This window comes from Paroedura picta, chromosome 10 (assembly GCF_049243985.1).
Source record: "Paroedura picta isolate Pp20150507F chromosome 10, Ppicta_v3.0, whole genome shotgun sequence".
Taxonomy (NCBI): domain Eukaryota; kingdom Metazoa; phylum Chordata; class Lepidosauria; order Squamata; family Gekkonidae; genus Paroedura; species Paroedura picta.
Genome location: NC_135378.1, coordinates 14,862,589 through 14,887,097, shown reverse-complemented (window position 1 = coordinate 14,887,097; position 24,509 = coordinate 14,862,589). Strand labels below are relative to the sequence as shown.

The following is a 24,509-nucleotide window of genomic DNA, read 5'->3' as shown; positions in this document are numbered from 1 at the left end:
TTGGGAGGAGCAAAGTTTGCATTCTTGGTGCCTCTTGGTGCCAGAAGCGGTGGAGGTCTGGCCTAGGGGGTAGGGAATCGCACAAGCCCTTTGAATTCTCTGGGGTGTGGTTTTCAGGTGGGCGAGAAACTTCACAGCTGGGAGGCCACCATCAGCCACATGGAAAGGCTGCTTTTTGCTGAAGGCAGCATCTCCAGCTGAGCCCGCCGAAATGGAGCAGGCATTCCTCTCTGCCTGGCGGATGAAGCAGCCGTGATGTCACTAATGCAGCTGTGACTTGGGCACGACTTCAGACTAAAAATAATCTCTCCCAGCCAAGTGATGCACATTTGGGCTTGGCCTAACACCAAGAGTAGGGAACACAGGATGGATGGAAATTATATAATTAAAACACTTAAGAAGAAGAAGAAGAGTTGGTTTTTTCATGCTGCTTTACCCAAAGGAGACTCAAAGTGGCTTCCTTTAGCCTTCCCTTTCCTCTCCCCACCACAGACCCCCTGTGAGGGAGGTGAGGCTGAGAGAGCCCTGATATTACTGAAAAGAAGATTTGGTTCTTATATGCTGCTTTTCTCTACCCGAAGGAGTCTCAAAGTATCTTACATTCACCTTCCCTTTCCTCTCCCCACAACAGACACCCTGTGAGGGAGGTGAGGCTGAGAGAGCCCTGAGATTACTGAAGAAGGAAGAATTGGTTCTTATATGCCGCTTATTTCTACCCAAAGGAATCTCAAAGTGGCTTCCAATGACCTTCCCTTCCCTCTCCTCCACCACAGACACCGTGTGAGATGGGTGAGGCTGAGAGAGCCCTGATATTCCTGCTCAGTCAGAACAGCTTTATCAGTGCCCAAGGTCACCCAGCTGGCTGCATGTGGTGGAGGAGTGGGGAATCTAATCTGGCATGCCGTCCGTACTCCTAACCACTACACCAAGCTGGCTCTCTGAAGGTCCTGCACAGACACATCCCACACTGATTTATTGACACATTGCCAGGTATATTATTTTGTTTTTAAAAAGTTCTCTTCCAAAGAAGGGCCTTTGTTTTCCTTGAGGTGTTTTTCCCCATGAAACAGTGCCTGTCTCTTTGCAGAAGAGCTGGGCAGAATCCTGAGGCACAAAATGACAGAGGTGGAGAGTCTCAGGGCCTCTGGAACGTGACCAAGGCTGGGACCTAGCCCACATATAGTCCCAAAGCCTCTTTTGGAGAGCCAGAACGAAAAAGGGAAATTTTAAAACAGAGGCTGGATAGCCGTCTGACGGAGAGACTGATTCTGTGAAGGCTCACGGGGGTGGCAGGTGACAGTAGATGAGTGATTGGGATGTGAGTGTCCTGCATAGTGCAGGGGGTTGGACTAGATGACCCATGAGGTCTCTTCCAACTCTATTATTCTATGACTAGTAAAAAAAGCCCATTGTATAAAGAAGACAATGGGCTCTAGTGGACGGGGACAGAGCGAGGTGCAGGCGAGGGACTGAAGATACCTGTAAGAGGAGGCTGGCGGCGCCTCCGCGGCTCTTCATGGGTGCTCCTCGGCGGCTGCTGACACGGCTCGGCAGCGCTTGTAGGCTGTTTTTTTTTTCTTTGTTTGGGTGGCTCCTCAAAGGTTTTTTTTGTTCTGCAAGCAGGAGGGCAGCGAGGGCCCGGCAGGCGCGCTGTGCGCACACGTTGGAGGAGGGGCGCTCCTCGGCGGCTTCTCATGCGGCTCATCGGGGCTTTTCGGCTGTTTTTTTTTTTTCCTTTCGGTTGCTCCTCGAAGTTTACTTTTCTTCTTCAGCCAGGAGGGCAGGGAGGCCCCGGAAGGCGCGCTGTGCGCACGGGTCGGAGGAGAGGCGCTCCTCGGCGGCTTCTGTCGCAGCTCGGCGGCTTCTGTCTTTTTTCTTTCAGTTGCTCTTCGTAGGTTTGTGTTGAAGGGAGCCCCCGGCAGCCGCGCTGCGCGCGGCTGCCGAGGGCTCCCTTGCGGGCGGCGACAAAAAAGCAACTGCGAGCCGCGCTGCGCGGCTCGCAGTTGCTCGGGGCTGGGAATCGGAGGGAGCAATCGGCAGGCGCTCCGATTGTCTGTCCGATTGTCTGTCCAGAGGAAGGGTCCAATCCAGACCCTTCCTCATCACGGACACTTCCCGCCTCAGAACGCCTTACCGTTTTATTTAGTCTGTGGCGCCCGCGGCGCCACGGGCGGTGTTAAGATTCTATGATGGTTCTATGAGGGCTGTACAACATCAGCCTAGCAAGATCCTGGTCACTTTAAGCAGTTTCTTGTTCAAGTCCAACAATGATTCAGACTGAGGCCAAGAAAAAATGGCCTTTGCTTTGTCTGGAATGTAGCTGAAGCTTCTCATAGCCTCAAAGATTCGTAGGTGGGCCGTAACTAAGGGTGTGCATTTGGCTTAAACTGAGATGAAAAAATATTCTGCTATTTAAGATGAATGCAGAGCAGAGAATCTGATCAGCTACTGGTACAGCTGAGCAAATTTTATTGGTTTTTATTAACGGATGTTCAGCTGCTATACCAAAGATCAAACAGCAGAATCGTCATTTCCTTATGGATAGCCAAAACTGAACATAAAGGAAAAGAAAGGGCTAAACGCTGAGTAACCTTTCAAGCATGTAATTCCATTTTTTAAATTAAAGTCACTTTGAAAAACTTAAGCAATCAGAACAAGGTCCCAAGTATTCAATAAACCGTTCTTCTGAATCTTCTTCAGTGATTGCTTGCTGTTCTGGAATACAAATATAATTCCCAATCACATATTGTTTTATGTTATGCAATTTTCTAAGGCATAAAAATATTATAATCAACAGGAAGCAATTTAAAGCGTACCTCGGTATGGAGATTCTTTTTAACAGTAATAATTATCACCTTGGCAGTTGCTCCTGAGTGAGGGGGTCCCTCTTAAGCCTGCCCAAAATGAATTTAATCCACATGACATTTAAAGCGTACATTCACACAAAGTGAACAGGTGCAATTCATTACAAATTAGTATAAAACACAGTTATTGGTATCACCTTGGCTGTAGCTCCTAAATATTAGAACCCATTATAAACATTTACATCCTTTATGTTCAATTTTGGCTGTATGAAAGATCAGCAAAGGCAGTAGAAACTGAGAGAGCTGGTTTAAACCAAATAGCAAGACAAGCCAGCCCAGGATCGGCTGAGGTGGCAGGAGCTGAGAGACCTCCCTGCCACACACAGCCAAACTAGAGTTGGACTAGCCTTTAAAAAAAGTATTTTTCTTCAGTATTGGGATCTGGGATGTTTCAGAAATACTTATAGATTCAAATGGGTAGCCGTGTTGATCTGAAGTAGCACAATAGAATCAGAGTCGTAGCACCTTTAAGACCAACAAAGATTTATTCAGGGCGTGAGCTTTTGAGTGCAAGCACTCTTCCTCAGACTAAGAACACCTTATATGACCGTGCAAATATATAGCAAATTTTAATTCTGTTACATTAGTAAACAAATTAATTCTGTTACATTAGTAAACTAAACTACATTAGTGTCACACATCCAAATACAGCCAATGATGATTCTTTGCTAAAAGAGCCAGTCAATCCCCTTGAAATTCAGTTGTTATTCACACAAACATGGGAGAAATAAAACTGTCTGTGAAAGTGATCAAAGGCTATCAGATCACCTTGTAAGAATGTTTCACAGTGGTATGGGAACAGATGGGGCAAGCAACATATGGTGATGAGAGAGCCCTGATATTATTGAAGAAGGGTTGGTTCTTATATGCCCCTTTTCTCTACAAGTAGTCTCAAAGCGGCTTCCAATTGCCTTCCTTTTCCTCTCCTCACAACAGACACTCTGTGAGGCGGATGAGGCTGAGAGAGTACTGAGATTACTGAAGAAGAAGAGTTGGTTCCTATATGCCACTTTTCTCTAGCTGAAGGAGGCTCAAAGTGCCTTACATTCGCCTTCCCTTTCCTCTCCCCACAACAGACACCCTGTGAGGTGGGTGAGGCTGAGAGAGCCCTGAGATTACTGAAGAAGAAGAGTTGGTTCTTATATGCTGCTTTTCTCTACCCAAAGGAGTCTCAAAGCGGCTTCCAATTGCCTTCCTTTTCCTCTCCTCACAACAGACACCCTGTGAGGTGGGTGAGGCTGAGAGAGCCCTGATATTACTGAAGAAGAAGAGTTGGTTCTTCTTGCTGGCACATGCTGGCAGGGGCTCATGGGAATTGTAGTCCATGAACATCTGGAGGACCACAGGTTGACTACCCCTGCTCTAGATAATGTTTACATCCCTAATTAGTTTCTTCACAGTTTAATTGCAGAGTGACAACCCCTAAACATATAAAAAACTGCAAGGAAGGTTTTTGGGTTAGGACATGATTCCATCCTGCAATTCCCCCCTCCCATCCTGATTGTTCCCAGGGGCTTTGCCATGCTCACCCAAGAAAGCTGGAGAGCAAAACAATATCGCTTAGCTCAGACCCAGGACTTTCAGTCTCTCTGGCAACGAATGCCTCGGCTTCAGATAACCACGGAAACCCAGCTAATGGTTAATGGCCTTGCAGCTTCACCTGGCCCCCATTGCGCAGCAGATCGGGCACTGCACACCCCCCCCATCTTTGACAAGTGACAGAAATCATGGCATGGGCAGAGGAGCGCGTGACAGCTTGCAAATGTGCTTAGTTTAGAGTTACAACGTTGTCCTTTTTATCCTCCCTGTTATGACGTCCCTTCTGGATCACAGGGGCAGTGACATAGAGACGTCCCTGCATGTCACGTGGCCCTCTTTTTGGGGGTACTTTGCTCCTCACTGAGGACTGGCCGCAGGGGGTTGGGGCCTGTCCATGGTGGCAGGGGGTGGTGGCGGCAACCCTATGGGAAAGTTGTAGCAATCCTCTGTGATTATTCTTGAAAGGTTTGGGAAAGGGAAAAGCTCCCCCCCACACACACACATCTGTTTGCCACTGATTTACTGCCCAAATCTTCTCATTCAGGCATTTTCAAGGCACATAAACCTCATGCATGTAGGAAAAGGAGAGCCAGCGAGCAGAGAGCAGGCGGTCTGAATGTTGCCTTTAGGACCCGGCTTTTATGGCATTTCTGCCTATGGTTGAGTGCCTCTTCTTGGATTGGAAGATGACACCCACTCCTTTGCAGCCATCAAGGGGCCCATTTGGGCTAGGAAGTGGGAGAGGCCTGCTGATTTGTGTGCTCATTCTGGGGTTACGGTGCTTGTCCCATAAAACGGGAGTCTTCCATTAGGCAGAGGCCTACTTCTACTCTGGCCCCTAAGCACATCTTTAAGCGCTCCTGCGGTTAAATAAAAGGGTAAGGCCACTTGGGGAGGAGTTAGGGCGGGCCCTGTCCAGGATAAAAACTCAGAGGGCCCAATCTCCTGATTGGGCCCTCCGAGTGTCCATCCAGGGCCAGGCAGCCAATGGGGAGGCACACATAGCGCCTTCCTATTGGCCCCTCACCAGGACAGACCAAAATTCCATTCACCCAGCCCAGTCCGGCTGCCAGTCTGCTCCTGACCACCGCAGGGAGAAGAGGTCAGTAGGGCTGCCAAGGGGGATGAGAACAGAGGCTTGGACAGGCTGTGCCAGCCCTTTTCACCCCAAGGCTGTCCTAACTGCCGTGTCCAACTGCAAATGGCCTCAGAGCCCTGACAGAGCTGGCAGGAGGCTGCAGAGTGCTCCCCCCCCCTTCAGGCCTGCTGCGAAGGAGCCTCTGACAGGCCTCGACTGAGGGGAGGAAGGCCTTTCCAAGAGCAACGCAGGGGAGACTGAGGGCCTTCCTTTTGAGGGGGGGGACTTTCCCCTTCTGCCAAACAGTTGCCTGACAGGGAGGCTACAGAAAAGCCCCATTTCACTTAAAATACTGCTCTGGCCAGCGGTTAGACACAGCCAAGCCATGTGTCTTTCTTCTTTGCAAGTCTCTGCAGGTTTGAGGCCACTGCACAGCATTATTCTGCAGAGGAAACTGGCTCTTTTGTCTCCTATTTGATCTGCACAACAACCCTGTGCAGTAGACCTCAACATTCAACCCCATACCCTTACAGACTGGACAACTCCTCCCTTTCCTCTTTCTACTGCCAAGCTCTAGCGCCCGTTGTATTCTTGGAGACAACGTGCTTTGCCCCTAGTTCGGGGAATAAAGCGGCACTAGTATGAGGTCTTCCTGTGAAGTGTAAAAAGCATGCTTGTGCCAGATAGATAACTGTGCTTAATGGGTATGTGGGGGGGGGGGGGTAGGGAATCATACAGATTTAAACCACACTCCCTCCCCTCTTTTTAATCCATCCAAAAGCAGGTTGCTTTTTTACCATTTAACATTGCCTGTGCCTGAAGAATGGAACTCGTCTCATGCAAATGTTATCCTGTTTGCTGCTGCTTTATAAAAGTTCCTTTGTCACGTGGAGCTGCTTTCATTATATCAACGTGCTGATTTATCAAAGACAATTCTGTCTACTCAGACTCCAGTGGCTCTCCAGCACCTCCGGCAGATCTCTCTCGCATCGTGTAACAGAGCAGACCCCCTGCCACTCAGCCACAGCCCCTTCCTCCCTCTGCTGCCCCATCCCCAGGTCATCAGAAGGGGTGACACTCACAGTATTTATTGAGCGCTGTGGCAAATTTGAAATTTGCTGTAGGAATGTTTGACATGGCCCATGTGTCTTACATGGCTGCCTCTGTATCTAAAGGCTAGAACTGCATCTGACGGAGATCGGGGGCCATTCCGCACAACTTAAACATAGCAGAAGTCTTACCTTTCGTAAACACTACAAATGTAGTGTTTGACGTTTGACGCGTGACGTCGCACACAATCTGCAACACTCCTGCAACACTCCCGCAAAAGCGCTTAGTTGTAGCGCTTTTCGGTGAATTGGGAAAAGTGGATTCCCCCTGAAAAAAACGCTACATTTCTGCACACAAGTTGCAACACATCAGGGAAAGACATGTGCATTCTCAATGTAGCGGTAGAAATAAAGTCTCTCCCCCACTCTTGCCCCGAACTTCCGGAGAAGCGATCGTCATTTTTTCCCCTTAGACCTGTGAACGCAACGAACAAGCAAGGCTTCACTGGCTAAAGTCCCTCCACAGAAGTGATTTAAAGTAAAACAAACCTCCCTAAGTTCCCAAACACAACACAGCCTCCTGTTCGGCACTGCCCGTAATTTCAGCCACAAATTGCACCCGTGGAGGGGGGGATTTTTTCCTGCTTGAATGTGTAAACGATTAATTGCCAGCTCCTACGCCAGCAAAAAGGTCTTTCCAATGCAATGATTGAACGCATATTTATTGCAACTGTGTGTTTGGTTTAAAAAAAAAACAGTTCTTAAAGGGAAAGGGGCTTTTCGGGAGCATGAACACAACAGCCCATTGGCTGTTCCATTTGATTGACGGCCAGGAGCGGGAAGAAGCGCAGAAAAAAATTGCTTCCTTTGTTGCGGTTCCAGCGAGACCGGAAACCTGTAGGGAATGAATGAAACGCTACTGGGACTTTTATATTCTATTGCAAATAAAGGTATGCGGAATGATGAAATTCCACTATATAATATAGCATTTCTGCATTCTGTGAACATTTGGCAACATTGGTCCTTGTGCGGAACGGGGACTAGTTCTGTTCCCCTCTGACCTGCTGCTGTCCCAGTCATTGCTCTTAGAAGCAGAATGGTATCCCCATGCTCAGCTCCTCTGCCGGAGCATGCAGTACAAGGCTGATGTCAAATAAGAGACCGTGAGCACTTCCCCAGGATCAGAAGTGAAGCCCTTTTAAACTGCTTAAGCATGATGTCGCAGCAATGCTCAGCTGCGATGAACACGGGACTACAACTGGTTTGGAACTGCTCTTTCCGTTCTCACTTCAACAGGAGTGCCTGGTTAGCCATACCTTTCACCAATATTCCTTCCAGTGTGGTGTTATGGTTAAGAGCAGTGGACTCTAATCTGGAGAACTGGGTTTTATTCCCCACTCCTCCACATGCAGCCAGCTGGGAGACCTTGGGCCAGTCACAGTTCTCTTTGGGCTGTTCTCACAGAGCAGTTCTCTTAGAGCTCTCTCGGCCTCACCTATCTCACAAGGTGTCTATCATGGGGAGAGAAAAAGAAGGCGATTGGAAGCCGCTTTGGGACTCCTTCAGGTAGTGAAAAGCAGGGGACACCAAACCAGCCCTTCCTCTACTTCTCAATTTCCCCCACCTCCTGAGCAGGAGCAGTTCCCCTCCTGAGCAGGCTATAGCTGGTGTAATCTTAAAATGGGCAACCGCCCATGCAGAGCTCCAGATTGTAGCTGAGTGTTCATGAGGGTTCCTGGGTCAGTGAGTGGCCAGTCCCGCACAGAACTCAGATTGCAACAATATTCAATGGCAGTTAACACAGACATGAGGCTGGTTTGGGGCTGTAGTTTTCAGTTCTCACCACAACAGGAACCCTGGTTTGCCATACCCGTGAACAATGTCCACACCAAGCCAGGTTGAGCCGTGATTAAGGCACAACGAATTCACTCCCGAGAGGAGGAGAGGTGCAGTGTAGAGCTGTGTAGGTACAGCTGTGTAGCCCGCTGCTCAATTCCTTAACAACATTTGCTCACCCTGAGAAGAAGTGGGAAGAAGGTGGCAGGATGGTGCTGGTGGTAGAATGTCTTATCATTTTACTCATTAACCACCCTGTCTCATGAGACTCAGGGTGGTTTACATGATGGTAAGACATAGGAAATTAGTGTACAGGTATAAATTTAAATAAATACCTCAAATTATAATATTAAAGTAGATATTGAACAATTGCTCTCTCTGCTGTCTTGGGAGAGAAAACAGACTTATGAAGATGATCCATCATGGGTTTCCCGCCCTTCTCCCTGCAGCCGGCTGCCCCAAGCCACCCACACGAAGCAGGGAGGAGGCACCTGGCCAGCCAGTCCCCAAAGCCACCCACGCCATATAGGGTAGAGCTGCCTGGCCAGGTCTTCTCCTTTGGTAGTGCCTACCAGGACCAGAGATGCAACACAATCATCCAGTGTAACAGTGATCTGCAGTCAGCTTGGCTTGTCAACAGGAGACAATCCAGTTGCTGTTTTTTGCGTGATCCCCCAAGTCCAGAGGCAGTCCCAGGAATCCCAGAGCCAGCAGGTGATCATCTGGCTACTGGCAATTGGCCAGGGGTCTTCTATTGGCCCACTTTCGCCCACCCCAGGTGTGCAACATTGCTTTTTGTCCTGTGGTTCCCTTGGGGCAGACCAGTTTCTTGAGGTCTTGACTCAGTACTAAAGCCAAAGTACAAACGTGGGTGGAATGTGCCTACTACCCAAAGAAGTCACGACTGACCCGTTCGACAACCAGGAAGCTGATGTTGGGGGCGGCAGTTGACTGCCTCCACCTCCTGAGTGACTCACTCGCTCTGTACCCACGGAATTTGAGCTTCCCCTTGATGTTCGCAGGGCGCTGAGTCAGCCATTTCCCCCTGATAGTTTTATAACCTAATAAGCACAAGCAGAGTTGCAGGGCTCGACTTAATTTTCTTCATTAATGATTGATTCACAAAGGGGGGGGGGATGTGTCTTTTCCTGTGAACTGGGGAAATATGAATCCTTGCTAACATTTTGGTTTCAAGTTATTCTGTGTAACTTCAGCTCGCTTTGTTACCCGGGCTTAGATGAAAGAGCAGGCCCCAAGGGGTGCATTAACATTAATGCGCTTCAGACCTACACTCTGGGAAGAGATTAAAAACCATTAGCAACCTTCCAGGGTAGCTCAGAGAAAGCAAACGAAGGGAAGACTGCAGTGTTTCCCTTTGTGGGGTTCTGATTGAATCTGGGGGCTGCAAACAGCAAACGGGAGACCTGACCCCCTTCCTCGTAGTGTCTTTCTCTCCTCTGGCCGCTTGGTCATGGCCTCGTGTACATCCCATGGGGCAGATAGTGAAAAGTGCCATCGAGTCACAACCCCACAGGGCAGGCATTCCCAAGCGGGGATCCGTGGGAGCTCGAGAGAGACGGTCCATGTCCTCCAGCCTAAGTGGACTTGGTCGTATGCTAGGGAACTATATGGCTCTGCCAGGCTCAGTGGGTAGTCAGTTGTGGCACGGTTTGGGGGGTGCAGGCTGACTCCTCAGTTTCTGCCCTTTCCAGCCGAACAAGGCAAAGCCAGCATAGTAGAAGCGAGGGTGGGGGAGGGAGCAGAAGAACAGCAATGGATGTGGGTGGTTATGCCACTCCCGGGGTGTGTGACAGCGAGGCACGTCCAGCTGACATAGCTTCTGGGGGTCCTCTTTCCTCCAGTTCCCTGCTATCGTGGGCCTGTTGAGGAGCACTAGGTCTTTTCTCTTTGAATTCTTGTCTTTGTTGCTGGCTGCTTTGCTTTCATGGTATGAATCCTTGGTTTCCTGACAGTGCTGATAGCTAAGGTGTGGGAGACTGCGACAGGCTGTTTTCTGGTTACGTTTGGATTCGGACTGATAGAACCAGTTTCCTAATCTCCTGAGGAGTCCTCCTGTGTAGTGGGCTGATGCATTATGTTGGGTCTTCTGGGCCAGTGGTCCCCAACCTTTTTATCACCGGGGACCACTCAACGCCGGGGACCACTCAACGCCTTTTACTGAGGCCCGGTGGGGGGGGGGTAGTTTACTCCTCTACTCTCAACCACTGCCCTGGCGCTCTCTGATTCTGGTCACTATGGTAATGTTTAAACATCCCTTCAAAATGACACGCCACAACAATGAAGTGTGTTGTAAAGGACTGGGGGGGGGGATGAAGTAAAGGGCGGGGGGGAGGGGAGGCGTCCTTCGGCAACCACATCCAATTAATCGAAGGACCACATGTGGTCCGCGGCCCACAGGTTGGGGATCGCTATTCTGGGCAAAAGATATTCAGAAGTGGATTGTCATTGTCCCTGCAGTCAGTGTGCATAAGCTGTGTCCCAATTTATGTGTGTATGGTGGAGGGGAAAACACATAGGGAGGCCAAGTGTTTGAATTTCTCTCCCGTTCTTGGAGCATTGATTGTACGCCAACTTAACCCCTGCACCGTTATCTTGAGAAAAGGCTTTGTGTGGGGCAGCCATGGAAAACAGCTAGATTTGGTTCTGTCTCCAGAAAGGAAGGGCAGAAAGGGTTACATGTTCAGATTTTCATGGGGGAGAGGAGGGTGTGTGTTCTACCCACAGAATTTTCTCTCCATGGCCTTGCCCAAACTATGCCTGATTTTGCCATTTTTTATTGCTTTGCTCTATTTTCTGCCCATGTAATTGATTATCTTTAATCCTTTAAGCCTTAGGGGTGAATTATAGCCGTAGGGGTTAGTTGGCTAACGGGGAATTTCCAGTCCTCTCCTATTGCTCGGTGCCACTATCTTTACTGTAGCCTTGAAGGGTGGCTGTGTCTCTCTAGCTAACTGAAGAATGGCATCCTGGAATCTTTGTACCCAAATGGACAGATGGGGAGAGCAGAGGGTCCTAGTGGTTAAGACAGAGCAAACGACAGCGGCAGTTTAGTCTTAGCAAAGTTTCTAAGTAGTTAGCATCATTGTTATCTTCAGTAAAGAGACTTCCCTGCAAATGGAGTTTTCTTATGGAAAGCAATTGGCTAAAACCTCAAAGGACTTGAGAAAGGTTTTATGTGTGAGCAGCTCTTTACTGTCATTGGCTCCTTGTTCATTACTCTGGGAGAACCAGGGAGAAGAAGAAAACCTAGCCTGAATCTTCCAAAAGGCTGTAACTCGCGTAGAGGTGTAGTGTAACAGGAAGGGAGAAATACATAAATACACTTGGGAAACTGCTCCCGAACTGAGAAAATTCTCTCGTATTCATTCACATAATTTCATGTGAATATCTGGATTCCTATTAGGGTTGCCAAGTCCTACTTGAGAATTCCTGGAGATTTGGGGGCATAGCCTGGAGAACATGGGTTTTGGGGAGCAGAGAGAGCTCAACAAGGGCAGGATGCAGAGACTTCACCCTCCAAAGTAGCCGTTTCCTTCTGGGAACCGATCTCTGTCATCTGGAGATCAGTTATCATTCCAGGAGAACTCCAGATATCACCTGGTGGTTGGCAAGTCTAGTTCCTGTTTACTGAGCTAAGGGGTGGGATTCAACTGCTTAAATTATATCATAGTTTAGTACAAATTAAATAAATCTGTGTATGTTAGCTAACTTGGTGTAACTAATTTGAATAGGCTGTGCATTTAGGTATTGAATGAGTGAACGAACGAACGGATGCACAGTTCTTTTCATTCAAAGTGAGCTGTATTTTTTTTATTTGCCTATTGTGTGAGAAATGAGAAACTGACAAGCACATTAAACTGGGAACTCAGACCACATCTAAGCCTCATAAGTGAAACCGATCCAATTTGCTATGTCACTGTAAATATTTGTCCAACTACAGGTTTCCAAAGTGGGCGGTACATTCCCCCACACACTGGGGGCAGTGGAAGGATCTGGGGGGGGAGTTGAAGAATTTGGGGGCAGTAGTCTAACTCTTTTGCTGCAGCTGCATTTCCCTAGTGCATGGGGTAGTCAAACTGCGGCCCTCCAGATGTCCATGGACTACAATTCCCATGAGCCCTTGCCAGCATTCGCGGAATTGTAGTCCATGGACATCTGGAGGGCCGCAGTTTGACTACCCCTGCCCTCATGAGAGACATTCCAAGGAAACTTGCCATTGCCTGCCTCTAGGTAGTAGCAGCCTTGGACTTTCTTGGTGGTCTCCGATCCCAGTGCTGACCAGAACCAAGCCTGCTCAGCTTATCTTCCTGAAGAAAACAACAACTTGAGAGGGTGGGCTGGAAGGGATCCTATTCCTGTTGAGCTCCTTCCCCTCCTCAGTGTCTGTCCTTACCCAGGAATATCTTAACCTGGGGTCGGCAACCCTTTCCCAAAAATCTCCATATTTGGGAGGCTGGAAAGGCCTTCTCCTGCTTGCTCCTGGGATTTTCCATGGCTTGCCTCTCTCTCTCTCCCCATCTGTCTTTCTCCCAATGAGGATCCAAAGTGTAATATAAGTTCTTTGTAAAATATTTTTCCAGACTAAAATATGGCCTCTGCCCCGCAACCAGAAAAGAAGTGTAGGCAGTATAGTGTATTTTGCATTTGCAGTAAACCTAACCCCAGGAAGGAGGTGTGTGTTTGTTGGGGGTGGGGGCTAGGGATGTGTCCTGGGAGCCAAGGGGGTGGGTGGCAGCCTGACAAAATGTTGGAACCACTGGTCTAAACTACACCAAGCCCTTAGCATTATCTTTGTTTTTAGGGCCAAGACACATCTGTGCAGCCGAAAAATGTTTCCAAACAGTATAAAGGCAGAACAAAATGCAGGGAGCCATCAGCACCACCATCAAGCGGCAGGAGCGAAGAGAGGCAAAGGTACCGGGGAAGGGGGGAGCGCTGTTCTCATCTGCCTCTGAGGACCACGACCTCTGTAGACGCCTTGACACCTCCGATAAAGGTTCTATCGGAATGCATTTGTATTTCTTTCCCTCCGTGAAATGAATGCTGCTGCTTCTAGGTCAGACTCCGGAAGTGGCCTGAAGCGGGAAGGGGAGCAGTCTATGGCGAGTTTCCAGAAGGAGAAAGCTGAAGAAGTCCAGGCTTTGCAAAAGGCGTGGTCTCGCCAGAAGGCCGGGCTACAAGCTCAGGTACGGTGGAGAGTTGTGTATCGATAACATGACAGCGGCCCTCCTTGGAACACAATGGCAGGCTTTGGCTGTAAAATGGCTCATATCCCTCACTCTGCCGTAACCTTGGCCAGGTCACATGTCCTCTGCCTGACCTACCTGGCAAGGTCGTTGGGATGAAAAAACAGAGGAGAGGAGAACAATATGGGACATTTCAGGTCGCCACTGGGGAGAAAGGTGGATATAAAGTGAATAAATAAAAAAAATAAATCCACGAAAATCAGGCTTGGGAGAAGTGGTGCATAGCCATGTTGGCTGGTTTCCTCAAGTAAAATCATATACAGTTTAAACCTATCAGCTTTAAAACAGTATTAAACAAGCCACGGAGCCTAGCAGGGTTGGCCGAATGGTGGCTCTCCTGATGTCCAATTCCCATGAGCCTCTGCCAGCATGGTACTGGCAAGGATTTGTGGGAATTGTAGTCCACGGACACCTGGAGAGCCATCCCATGCCTACTCCATCACTAGGCAGGGGACGGATGTAAAAGAGTTTCACCCAGGCCTAGATCGGAAGGGGGGGAGTGGCAGGGGGCCCATTTGGATGTCAGTAAGCCCAGTGGTTCCCAGGCAGGTTTCACAGGGAGGAGTAGTGGGGAAGCAAACCCCTCTGGTTCCCCAGATCAGGGTCTGCCACGCTGGGAACGATGCAAAGGCCAACCATTTCTCATAGAGCTCTCTCTCCCACCATTGCACAAAAGCCAGCTCTGCAGGCTGTGCAGCCGGTTGTTTCATGGGCCATACCAGGTTGAAGCATCAGCTGTCCTCTTATCCGTGCAGCTCTGCCAGTTTACCAGGCCGTGCAGCGACGCTTTGTGCCGACGCAAGGACTCCTGTTCCTTAGTCCTGCGTTCCTTTCAAGCAGCTGGGCTGCAGTGACCTAAAATAAGCTGCACCTTATGTCAAGCTAAGACTAGGTCAGACAGCCCTGGGTCAATTTGATATGGTAAGAAGACCCGATGCAATTAAACAGGGATCCGTCTAAGCTGTGTCTTGGCACGACAGGGGTCAGCACCCCTTTCTGTAATGAGAGCTACCTGCGAGTAATGCAAACCATCCAGCGCTTTTTCCTCCCCTCCCTCTCCACCCACCCACCCAAGAAGGGTAAAAAGTTTTCTCCCATGGTGGAAACGGGGCTGAGAGTAAGAAAAGCAGCAGAAATGAAGCCGTCAGCCAAGCCGCGTGGAGAGCAATTCTGTGAGATAAAGACCTTGTTTAAACTCAGAGCAGATCTTTTCATGGACTTTTTAGGGCAGGCACAAGCTACCTTGCAGTGTCTACCATGTTCCCGGTAGCTCACAAACTACATTGGGGACCCTTGCTGCACAGTTTTCCAGCCCACAGGGCTCTGTCCTAGCTTGAGGGAGAAAACTTGGCTGCCCTGGCTAAATTTACTTATTGTATGGCATATGTAGGCCACAGGACCTAAGATTGTCTGGCAGCCGAGCAAGAGGCGTTTGGAGGTGATTTGCCATTGGCTACTCCTTGAGTCACAACCGCTAGTGTTCCGTAGAGGTCACCCTTCCACCCCTGCTTAGCTTCCGAAATCTGATAAGATCAGGCTTGCCTGGGCTACCCAAGTTGAGTTAAAGAAAGTGTCCCTTCTTGATACGTCCATCTGGCACACTGTTTTTGGCCTGAGCAGTGCAGTGCTTCATTCATTCATTCATTCATTCATTCATTCATTCATTCATTCATTCATTCATTCATTCATTCATTCATTCATTCATTCATTCATATCCTGCCCTTTTCCTCAGTAGGGACCCTTCCCATATATCTTTCTCCTCTCCTCTGTTTCATCCTCACAACCACCATGTGGGGTCGGTTAGGTTGCAAGTATCTGAGTGGCCCAAGGTCACCCAGCAAGTTTCTGTGGTGGAGAGGGGAGTCAAGGCCAGGTCTCCCAGATCCTAGTCCTGCTGGCTCCTTCTCCGGTGGCCCCGATCACGCGTGCACTCCTTCTTGCCTAATGGATCCCATTCCCATCTAGAAGGGAGAGGTCTTCCCAGTAGCCTTTGTTATGACACATGGCTGGGAGGGGCATCTGCTGGGAAACAGGCGGAACATCTACCAGAGATGGCCACCTAGATGCAAAGTAGTAGTCAAGCCAGGATGTGGCCAGCCAGCCAGCCAAGCAGCTCAAAGCAAGGACAGGCAGTCCAGAAGCCTCTTTTTCTCAGATTGAGGAGCCAAGGCAGAAAATGCCATCTTTCATGCAGGGAATTAATTTTGTTGTTTTCCCCATGGCGGGTGTGGCTGCTGATAAAGCATAACAGCCACTGGGGGTTGAGGCAGGTTCCCCTGTCGTTCCCCTGCCTCAACCCCCAAGACGTTGCCAGCAACCCCTTCCCTGGGTTTTAAAATTCAGCACTAGAGTATTATTACATCAATATCCCAATTACAATAAGGTAAAGGTAAAGGTATCCCCTGTGCAAGAACCAGGTCATGTCTGACCCTTGGGATGACGCCCTCTAGCGTTTTAATGGCAGACTCAATACGGGGTGGTTTGCCAGTGCCTTCCCCAGTCATTACCATTTACCCCCCAGCAAGCTGGGTACTCATTGTACCGACCCCGGAAGGATGGAAGGCTGAGTCAACCTTGAGCCGGCTGCTGGGATTGAACTCCCAGCCTCATGGGCAGAGCTTTCAGACTGCATGTCTGCTGCCTTACCATTCTGCGCCACAAGAGGCTCATCCATTTACGATAGGCATAGCTTGTTTTTTTTTTTTTTAATTCAGTCTCTGGCCCCTTCCCCTGCAAAGGTGTATGCCCTTGGGGAGCAGAGAAATTTAGCTTGGGAAGACACGAGAGAAGTTCAGGGTTGAACAAACACCCCCCCTCAGCCCTTCTCTCCTTGGCTTCAAAGTGGCTGTGGGGGGCCACATGCAGTCAAAACCGGAGCCTGGCTTCAAATACACTTTCAAAGTTCCGTTATAAACTGGAGTGTCTTTTTTTGATAAAGCCACACTTTGAAGGGCTTGTAATGGTGCCGTTGTTATGATGAAGCGTGGTCACTCATAACGTGTGTCCCCCTGAAATATCCCAATGAAATGAAGGTTGCGCAGCTGAAGCAGAGTTTAGAAGAACAAGTGAGCGCTTTCCAAGAAGCCCTTCATGAGCAGAACAGACAGTCCGGCAAGGAGAAAGAAAAGCTCTTGCAGCAGCTTCAGGACACCATGAAGCAAAGCCAAGATACTAAAGCACAGCTGGAGGCATCTCACCAGACAGCCATGAACCTCTTGGAGACAAGCAAAAATCAGGAGCTCAAGGTTAGATCTGTGTGACAGTGCTGGTTGTACTTTTAATCAGGGCTTAATGACTTGAGCTGCAAAGCTCCCGTAAATTCTGTGCCGAACAGCTGGGAGAACGTGTCACATTTGTCTACCACTAAACACCTGCGATGTGGGATTGAGAAAGCACGTAATGTATGGAAAAGACTTCTGATATGATGGATGTCCATTAACTGAATTTGTGCTGTATTTCCAGTATTTTTCACAGCCCATCCCTTCTCACTAACCACTCCGGGGAAGGCCAATGCTTCCACAGCTGCCAATGACGCGACCCCCTTTGGGTCACCGAGGCTACCGCTGCGACTGTGGCTGCCATGACTACCTTTGGGTGGCAGCGGTGACCTCGGCAACCCAAAGGGGGTCATGGCATTAGGAAGGTTGAGAACCACTGATTTATAGCCTGCCAGGTGCTGGGTATTAAGAGAATGGAAGAGGAAGGGTGGGCAGAAGTGGCGGGAGGGAGGCCCCAGGGTTAGATATAGTTGGCCTCACGCATAGGCCCAGCGGAAGAGCTCGGACTTACAGGCCCTGTGGAACTCTTGCCTCCAACCAGCCTTAGGTAAGGTTGAGGAAGTGTCAAGAATCAGGCTGAGCCCAACCAGTAGAGTTCATGATAAAGACACATCCGAGATCCAACAAGTGGTTGAAAATCCAAGGAAGAACTTTATTGAACAGAATCTACAGAGTTGCTAGCCAGGGCCAAGATCTCCCAAGCAAAAGATCTTGGCAATAACAAAGAACACCTCAGAACAGATATAGGTTCTTCTCGATAAGGGAGGGGGGACATAGGCATTTCGGCGGGAGAGTAGAGGGCACCAAAGGTGCTGGAGTTCACTGGCTGCCAGATGGCCAGAACCTAATCTCTACACCTATATTTCTGTTGAGTCTTTGCTGTCTATGCAGGGTCACGGGAAGAATTTGATAAAGCGAAAAGAAGAAGATGCCCCGCTGGGAAAGTAGGGGAGTCATGGAACCTGAGGATATATTTACAGTTTTACAACACCCGGCCTTGCCAGGCTTCAGAAAACGAAACTAAGCAGGCATGAATCGATGTTCCTGACAGAGAGGCTGCTTTAGTGTACCTGCACACGAAAGCTTCTACCCAGAATAAAACTTGGTCTTGCTGCTTCAGACCAACACAGCTAGAAACGTTGGCTGATGGTGACCAGCCTGGGTGAATGGTCAAGTCCCAGACACATTTTCCTTTGTTTCAGGAGGCCAAGGAGATCTGGGAGAAGGAATCTAATGAGAGCGTCAGGGTCCAGCAGGAATCCTACCGACAGGAGGTGCAGGCCTTGGAAGAGAAGGCAAGAGAAGCCGTGCAGAGCGAACTGGGGAGTAGACGGCAGCGACAGTCTGTGCTGATAGGTACCATCTGTGAGGCCGGGGCAGCGTCCTGCTCTCGGCCCTTCATTTTATTCATTGATTTATTTTTAAAAATGGGGGCCAAGCCTGTTGCATTCAGGAATACAATGGGTACTAGATTGGGAGGGGGGTAGGTAGGAGAACTCTGTGGATGGCCTCTCCCTCCCCCCAGGACCTGGAAAGGCTGCAGGCAGCTGTTAGGGATCTCACTGGCAAGGGCAGCTCTCACACGGCAGGGATCAGCAGCCTCCGAGCCTCAGAGGGAAGTGGAAGGAGAGGGGGTGGTCAGGGGTGGGGACAAAAGGTGATTGGCTGGCTGCTGGACAGACAAGGAAGCTGGTTGGAGGAGGAGGCACTCAGGGGCGGGATAGCCGTCCTGAGTTGGTGTTAAGCGCTAAGTGGCACTTAAGCCATGAGACATGCTCCTCCTCCAAGACCTTACCAGAAATATATTATGTGGGACAGATTTCTATGCCACCCATTCCAGAGGCCTCATGGGAGCTCACAACATTAAATATAAACAAAAGTTATAACTTAAAAACCCAAGCTCGTTGGCATGCAGATGTTCTCTGTGTAGGGAGGCCAGTATTAATGATGTCCCGTGGGCCTCAACTGTAGGCCCAGTGGAATAGCTCTGTCTTGCTGGACCTACAGAACTGTTTTAAGCCCCAATGGGCCCCGATTTTACCTGGGAGAGCATTCCAACCGGCCAGCTTTGGTTAAGGCCAGTTTGACTTCTCTGCAGTGGTCCCACAGGTGTGATTATCAGCTATCCAAATGGTCTTAGAGAGCTTCAAGTGTTGCGTCAACCTCAAAAAGTCAAGACCCACCCAAAGGGTCTCCTTCCTAGGAGCCCTCCGTACTCTGAAGGCCTTCCCGTCCCCAGAGAGAATCCTACTTACATGTTCAGCAGTCCTGCTGCAGTTCGCTACCACAGTCTTTCAAAGGCTCCTTGAGTTAATGGCATCTACCACCATTGTAGTCCCAAACACTCAGCAACAAATGCACAGCTCGTGGGGGTAGCTCCTAAGGGGCTTTGAGCCCTCTGTGACCCCCAGTCCAAGAAATGGAATGCCCTGAGATAGGTCGTTCACTCCCTGTTATGGTGGACCCTTTCCCCAAACCTCTTGTCAGGAGTTCTGTTTCAGCCACACCAAACGTCACCCTTACCACAGTCTCCTCACAGTCATACTCGTGTAAACTGAAATATGTCTCTGTGATGGACACCAACAGAGCCAGTTTGGTGTAGTGGTTAGGAGTGCAGACTTCTAATCTGGCATGCAGGGTTCGATTCTGCACTCCCCCCACATGCAGCCAGCTGGGTGACCTAGGGCAGGAATATCAGGGCCTTCTCAGCCTCACCCATCCCACAGGGTGTCTGTTGTGGGGAGAGGGAAGGAAAGGTGATTGTAAACCACTTTGAGACTCCTTCAGGTAGAGATAAGCGGCATCTAAGAACCAACTCTTCTTCAGTAATCTCAGGGCTCTCTCAGCCTCACCCACCTCACAGGGTGCCTGTTGTGGGGAGAGGAAAGGGAAGGTGAATGTAAACTGCTTTGAGCCTCCTTCGGGTAGAGAAAAGAGGCATATAAGAACCAACTCTTCTTCTTCAGTAATCTCAGGGCTCTCTCAGCCTCACCCACCTCACAGGGTGTCTGTTGTGGGGAGAGGGAAGGGAAGACGATTGGAAGCCGCTTTTAGCCTCCTTTGGGTAGAGAAAAGCGGCATATAAGAACCAACTCTTCTTCTTCTTCAACAAGAGTTATGTCTTGTTCTGCTTCCAGGCAGCCTAGCATTCCTTCTCACCTTCCAGATCCTGTGGAGATAGAACATGTTCTACTCCTTTTCCCTACTCCCACTGATGTCACAGATATTATGCAAAATGTGAGCAGAAAACATGGTAGCCGTAGTAATTGTCCGTCTGTCCATGTCCTTCTGTCGTTAGGTTCCATCAAGTCGTTTCTGGCTCAGGGTGACTTTCTGAACAAAGGCTCACCATCCAACTCTGTCTGCGGTTGTTTTTTTAAGTATTTGTACGGCCAACCCACTTCTGTCATTGATTGGATCCCCCCATCCTGTTCCTTTCCTGCCTCTTCTTCAGCTTCCTTCAGTCTTACCGAGCAGAGTCGTTCTTTGTCATCCATCATTCGCACGCATACTGTGGCCCAGGCATGAGAGTTTTAGCTGACAGATCCTAGCCTCAGGAGAGCAGTTGGGCTTAATTTGGCCCGGAACAGATCGATTGGCTCTTCTTGCCGCTCTGGTATTTTCAGTCATCGGCTCCAGGCCCATAATTCAAAGGCATCCGTCTTCTTTCTCTCACACTTCCTTAGGATCTGCTTTTCATATCCATCCATGATCAGTGTTGCCAGTCAAAATTTTTTGTCTTTCAAAATCATTCCCAGATTGTCCTACCCCACCTCAATCTCCTATGGCCCCTTGCTGCACTCGAACTTTCAAAGTCTGCATTTGGCAGTACATCTCCTTTGTTCCCCACCCACTGCAGTTCAGTACTGCTGAAACTCTTTACACGGTATTCTCACTCCTCCGAATGGAAGCACTTCTTGTCCTGGACCATTGAGAAGCCCACTGTCTGGTCCCCTTGGCTACATTTTCACCTACCTCCTACCCCTAGGGTGTGGCTTTGGTATGCCCTTGTCCTCTGTGTGCTAGGGTTGTGCACTTCAGCCACCAAATGCTGGCAGGGGCTCATGGGAATTGTAGTCCATGGACATCTGGAGGACCACAGGTTGACTACCCCTGATCTAGGCTACCTGCTTCCCTCCCCAGGAAAAGGCACAGTTACAGAGTGATGCTCCCAAGCAAGCCAGGCTTTCTGGGAGAATGGACATGGCCTTGACCAAAGTATACCAGGCCCAACACAGGCAGGCCCCAAACCCAAGAAACGGCAGGATTAATGCCTAATCCTGACAACACCCAGTGAGGTAACTCGCAGAAAGAGCTCTGGGAGAGCTGTGAGTTGCCCAAGGTCATCCGGTATGCAAGAGAGCTGCTCTTTCAGTGTCCCTTTTTAAGAGCCTCCTAGACTATATAACTGTTTAGCTGAAAGGCATATTCACCATTCTGGCTGTCTGCCTCCACCTCCTGAATGCTTATCATTGGTTCTAGAATCGCTGAGGACAGAGCTGGCTGAACAACGGGCAACTTGCGGCATTCACAGAACCGAAAAAGATGAACTGCAGGAGGAGCTGAGGAACGCGATGGTCCTGAAGAGGCAACAGGCAAGCTCCCAGCTCTTTCTTCACTGAAATGCAGCCCTGCTCAGCAGGCGGTACAGATTCCACTTTCGATATTAGATGGCCTTTCCATGGCTTCTGGGGTTTAGCGGGGCATTTTTATGGATATCTTGGTGCAAAAAGACCCCCCGGTGCCCCCCTTTGTGATTTCCTGCCTGCTCCTGAGTATGTCGCTACTGATCAGGTGTGTTTGCTGAGTCACGCCACCCTTAGAGTGCCTGGCCTGCCAAACCTCTCGCTGCTAACTACTCCTCGTAGCTGGGTAAAGTGTCAGCAATCTCCCTTCTGAAAAAGAGAATAGTAGAGCTAGATAGGAGAAGTCCAGGGTGCAGAGCCCACAGGGTTTGTTCATTATTTTCAATTGGTCTCTGGCCTCTATCTGCCCTGCCAGCCTATTGAAATTTCTAATTGCTGCCTACAGGGAAGTCTCTCTTCTAGCACTCCCATTCACCGCTCTGAGAGGCAGCTGTATGAAGATCGCACACACTGCTGCTGTGGGCGGAGAGAGCGTGAAACACCGGGTCATGTAGAATCATAGAATCATAGAGTTGGAAGGGGCCATCCAGGCCATCTAGTCCAACCCCCTGCTCAAGGCAGGATCAGCCCTAAGCATCCTAAAGCATCCAAGAAAAGTGGGTCTCCAACCTTTGCTTGAAGACTGCCAGTGAGGGGGAGCTCACCACCTCCTTAGGCAGCCTATTCCACTGCTGAACTACTCTGACTGTGAACATTTTTTTCCTGATATCTAGCCTATATCGTTGTACTTGAAGTTTAAACCCATTACTGCGTGTCCTCTCCTCTGCAGCCAATGGGAACAGCATCCTGCCCTCCTCCAAATGGCCACCTTTCAAATACTTAAAGAGGGCTATCATGTCCCCTCTCAACCTCCTTTTCTCCAGGCTGAACATTCCCAAGTCCCTCAACCTATCTTCATAGGGCTTGGTCCTATGTGAACATGGACTGCCGATGGTGCGGCCGCCTTAGAGGGAAATGGCTGGATCCAGGCCTGAGGAACAGGGCTAAGATTGTGCCATTCCCCTGAAAGAAGAGGATCCAAGGATTACGCAGATGGTGGTGGGAAGGGCTGTCAGGTCACTGCTGACTTAGGGCAGCCCTTTTCAACCTTTTGACCCGGAAGGTAGTGCTGGAATATTTTTTTTAGGCTCTGAGGTACCAGGAAGAGATGTCAGCTGGCCATGAGGGAGGAGCCTCAGGCAGCAAAGGTTGACATGGCTGGAGCCCCTTCCCTTCCCAGCCCCTCCAGGCCCGTCACTGGCCACTTTGGGAGGACGTGGATCAACTTGCCCAAATAAGGGAAGAGCTTTTTTTTTTTTTTACAAAAACGTAAAAGAACCTTTTTAAGGAAAGGAAATGGCATGCATAGGGTGGGAGAACTCTCCCCAGCCGCCATTTTGAATCCCCCTCCCCCGCTGCGGTACCATTGACGGTTGGAAAAGCCTGCCACAGGGTTTTTGGGGCAAGGGACATTCAACCACCTCTGCTTCATGGCCCTGGTCTTCCTTGGAGGTCTCCCAGGAGCCAGGTCTGACCAGACTGAGCTTCTGAGGTGTGACAGGATCAGACTAACCAGGGCAAAATTCTTCTCAGTGGTGATTCTCTGGAAGGAAAAGGTGGAATTTTTAGGACACGTTTAAGAACAAATTATAGTGTGGATTTCAAATTTAGAAAAAAGGGGCAATTATTGATAGTAATACCAGTCTCGATAAACACCTGGACATTCTGGGCATGGAACCGTTCCGCAAGACAGTGTGGCCTGGAAAAGATGGTACCTGTGCAGTTCCCAAGACTCTCACATTGCAAAAAAGGATGGCCTGGCTAGAGACCTCAGGGCAAATGTGTTGAACATTCAAGGAAGAAGTATTGATCATACACAGGCCTCGATATAGCTCCCATATGATCAGGAGGGACATACTTACGATCGGTTCTAAATATTTTTTTTACATGTTCAATCAAATTCTTTTTTAAAATCAGAACTCTATAGCTTAGATCAGGGGTCGTCAAACTGCGGCCCTCCAGATGTCCATGGACTACAATTCTCATGAGCCCCTGCCAGCGTTCGCTGGCAGGGGCTCATGGGAATTGTAGTCCATGGGCATCTGGAGGGCCGCAGTTTGACTATCCCAGGCTTAGATGAACTGTGCAAACAAAGCAGATTTGCCTGATCTATATTTTGTCTCCCTTATCCTGCTGCTTTTACCTTTCTTTGTGCACCAGTTCTGGCGTTTGCTGTCTGCAGAAGGGTGAGGGAGCTCATGCAGAGCCCTGAAGCTCTGCCCTTGGACCTTTCGAAATCTTGTTTGGCAATCCCTTTGGCGCTGAGATTTCACTAGACATTCCCCACAAACATCAGGAAGCAGGCTAATTGTGCCGGTGGCAACATCCCTTGGAGGAGTGCTGTATAATCGTGATAACTGCAGGAATCTAAGTTCAACAGAGCGCTTGATACAGCTGCAGATTTTCTTGATTGGAGAAAGATTGCTTCTCAGTAAATCCCATTGTCGGGCAGAAGGTCCAAAAACCTGGTGCCGTTCCATGCCCGTATTTGCTGTGTGCATCCCGTAACGGGCCAGCAGCACTCTCTGCAAATGCCTCTGTCTGTTCTTCTCCTTAGGAAGAAAGTGACCATGCTCAGATACAGTCTCTTAAAGACCAAGTGGTGAAATGTCAGAATGAAATTAGTGGGCTCAAGAAGGAGAACGCACTTTTGAAGGGCACGGTGGATCTGCTGAGGGCCGATGCGGCATTACACAAACAAGTGTCTGGACCCCTTCAAGAACCAGAAGGCCAGCCGGGAAGGTAGGCATGTGGGGGCTGCCTTTCACGTAGCACATCAGAAGGCGCACTGTGAGAAAAAGGCGGAGGCTGGTGAGGCAGTCCCCAGGCCTAGCCTGTGCCCCCCCCCCCTTCCCGGCTCCTCCTCTCCCATTCGATAGATCATCTTTCCCCATGGGAGCCAGATGGTGTTTT

The 24,509-nt window shown here is 49.5% G+C and overlaps 1 protein-coding gene and 1 long non-coding RNA gene across 6 annotated transcripts in view; one reads left to right on the top strand and one right to left on the bottom strand.

Moving 5' to 3' along the window:
- The window catches only part of FAM184B (family with sequence similarity 184 member B), an 80,108-nt gene that overhangs the window by 45,126 nt on the left and 10,473 nt on the right, over positions 1 to 24,509 (top strand). For all 5 annotated transcript variants that reach the window (XM_077301472.1, XM_077301467.1, XM_077301468.1 and 2 more), the window contains 6 exons: positions 13,189 to 13,301; positions 13,444 to 13,573; positions 16,666 to 16,878; positions 18,114 to 18,267; positions 21,394 to 21,506; positions 24,154 to 24,338. In XM_077301472.1, coding sequence (XP_077157587.1) covers positions 13,189 to 13,301; positions 13,444 to 13,573; positions 16,666 to 16,878; positions 18,114 to 18,267; positions 21,394 to 21,506; positions 24,154 to 24,338 — 908 coding nt within the window. The remainder of the gene's footprint in view (positions 1 to 13,188; positions 13,302 to 13,443; positions 13,574 to 16,665; positions 16,879 to 18,113; positions 18,268 to 21,393; positions 21,507 to 24,153; positions 24,339 to 24,509) is intronic.
- On the bottom strand, positions 2,590 to 3,167 carry LOC143819628 (uncharacterized). The gene is made up of 2 exons (XR_013225022.1): positions 2,817 to 3,167; positions 2,590 to 2,715 (listed from the first exon to the last, which is right to left on the bottom strand). It is a non-coding gene; the product is annotated as an uncharacterized LOC143819628 (long non-coding RNA).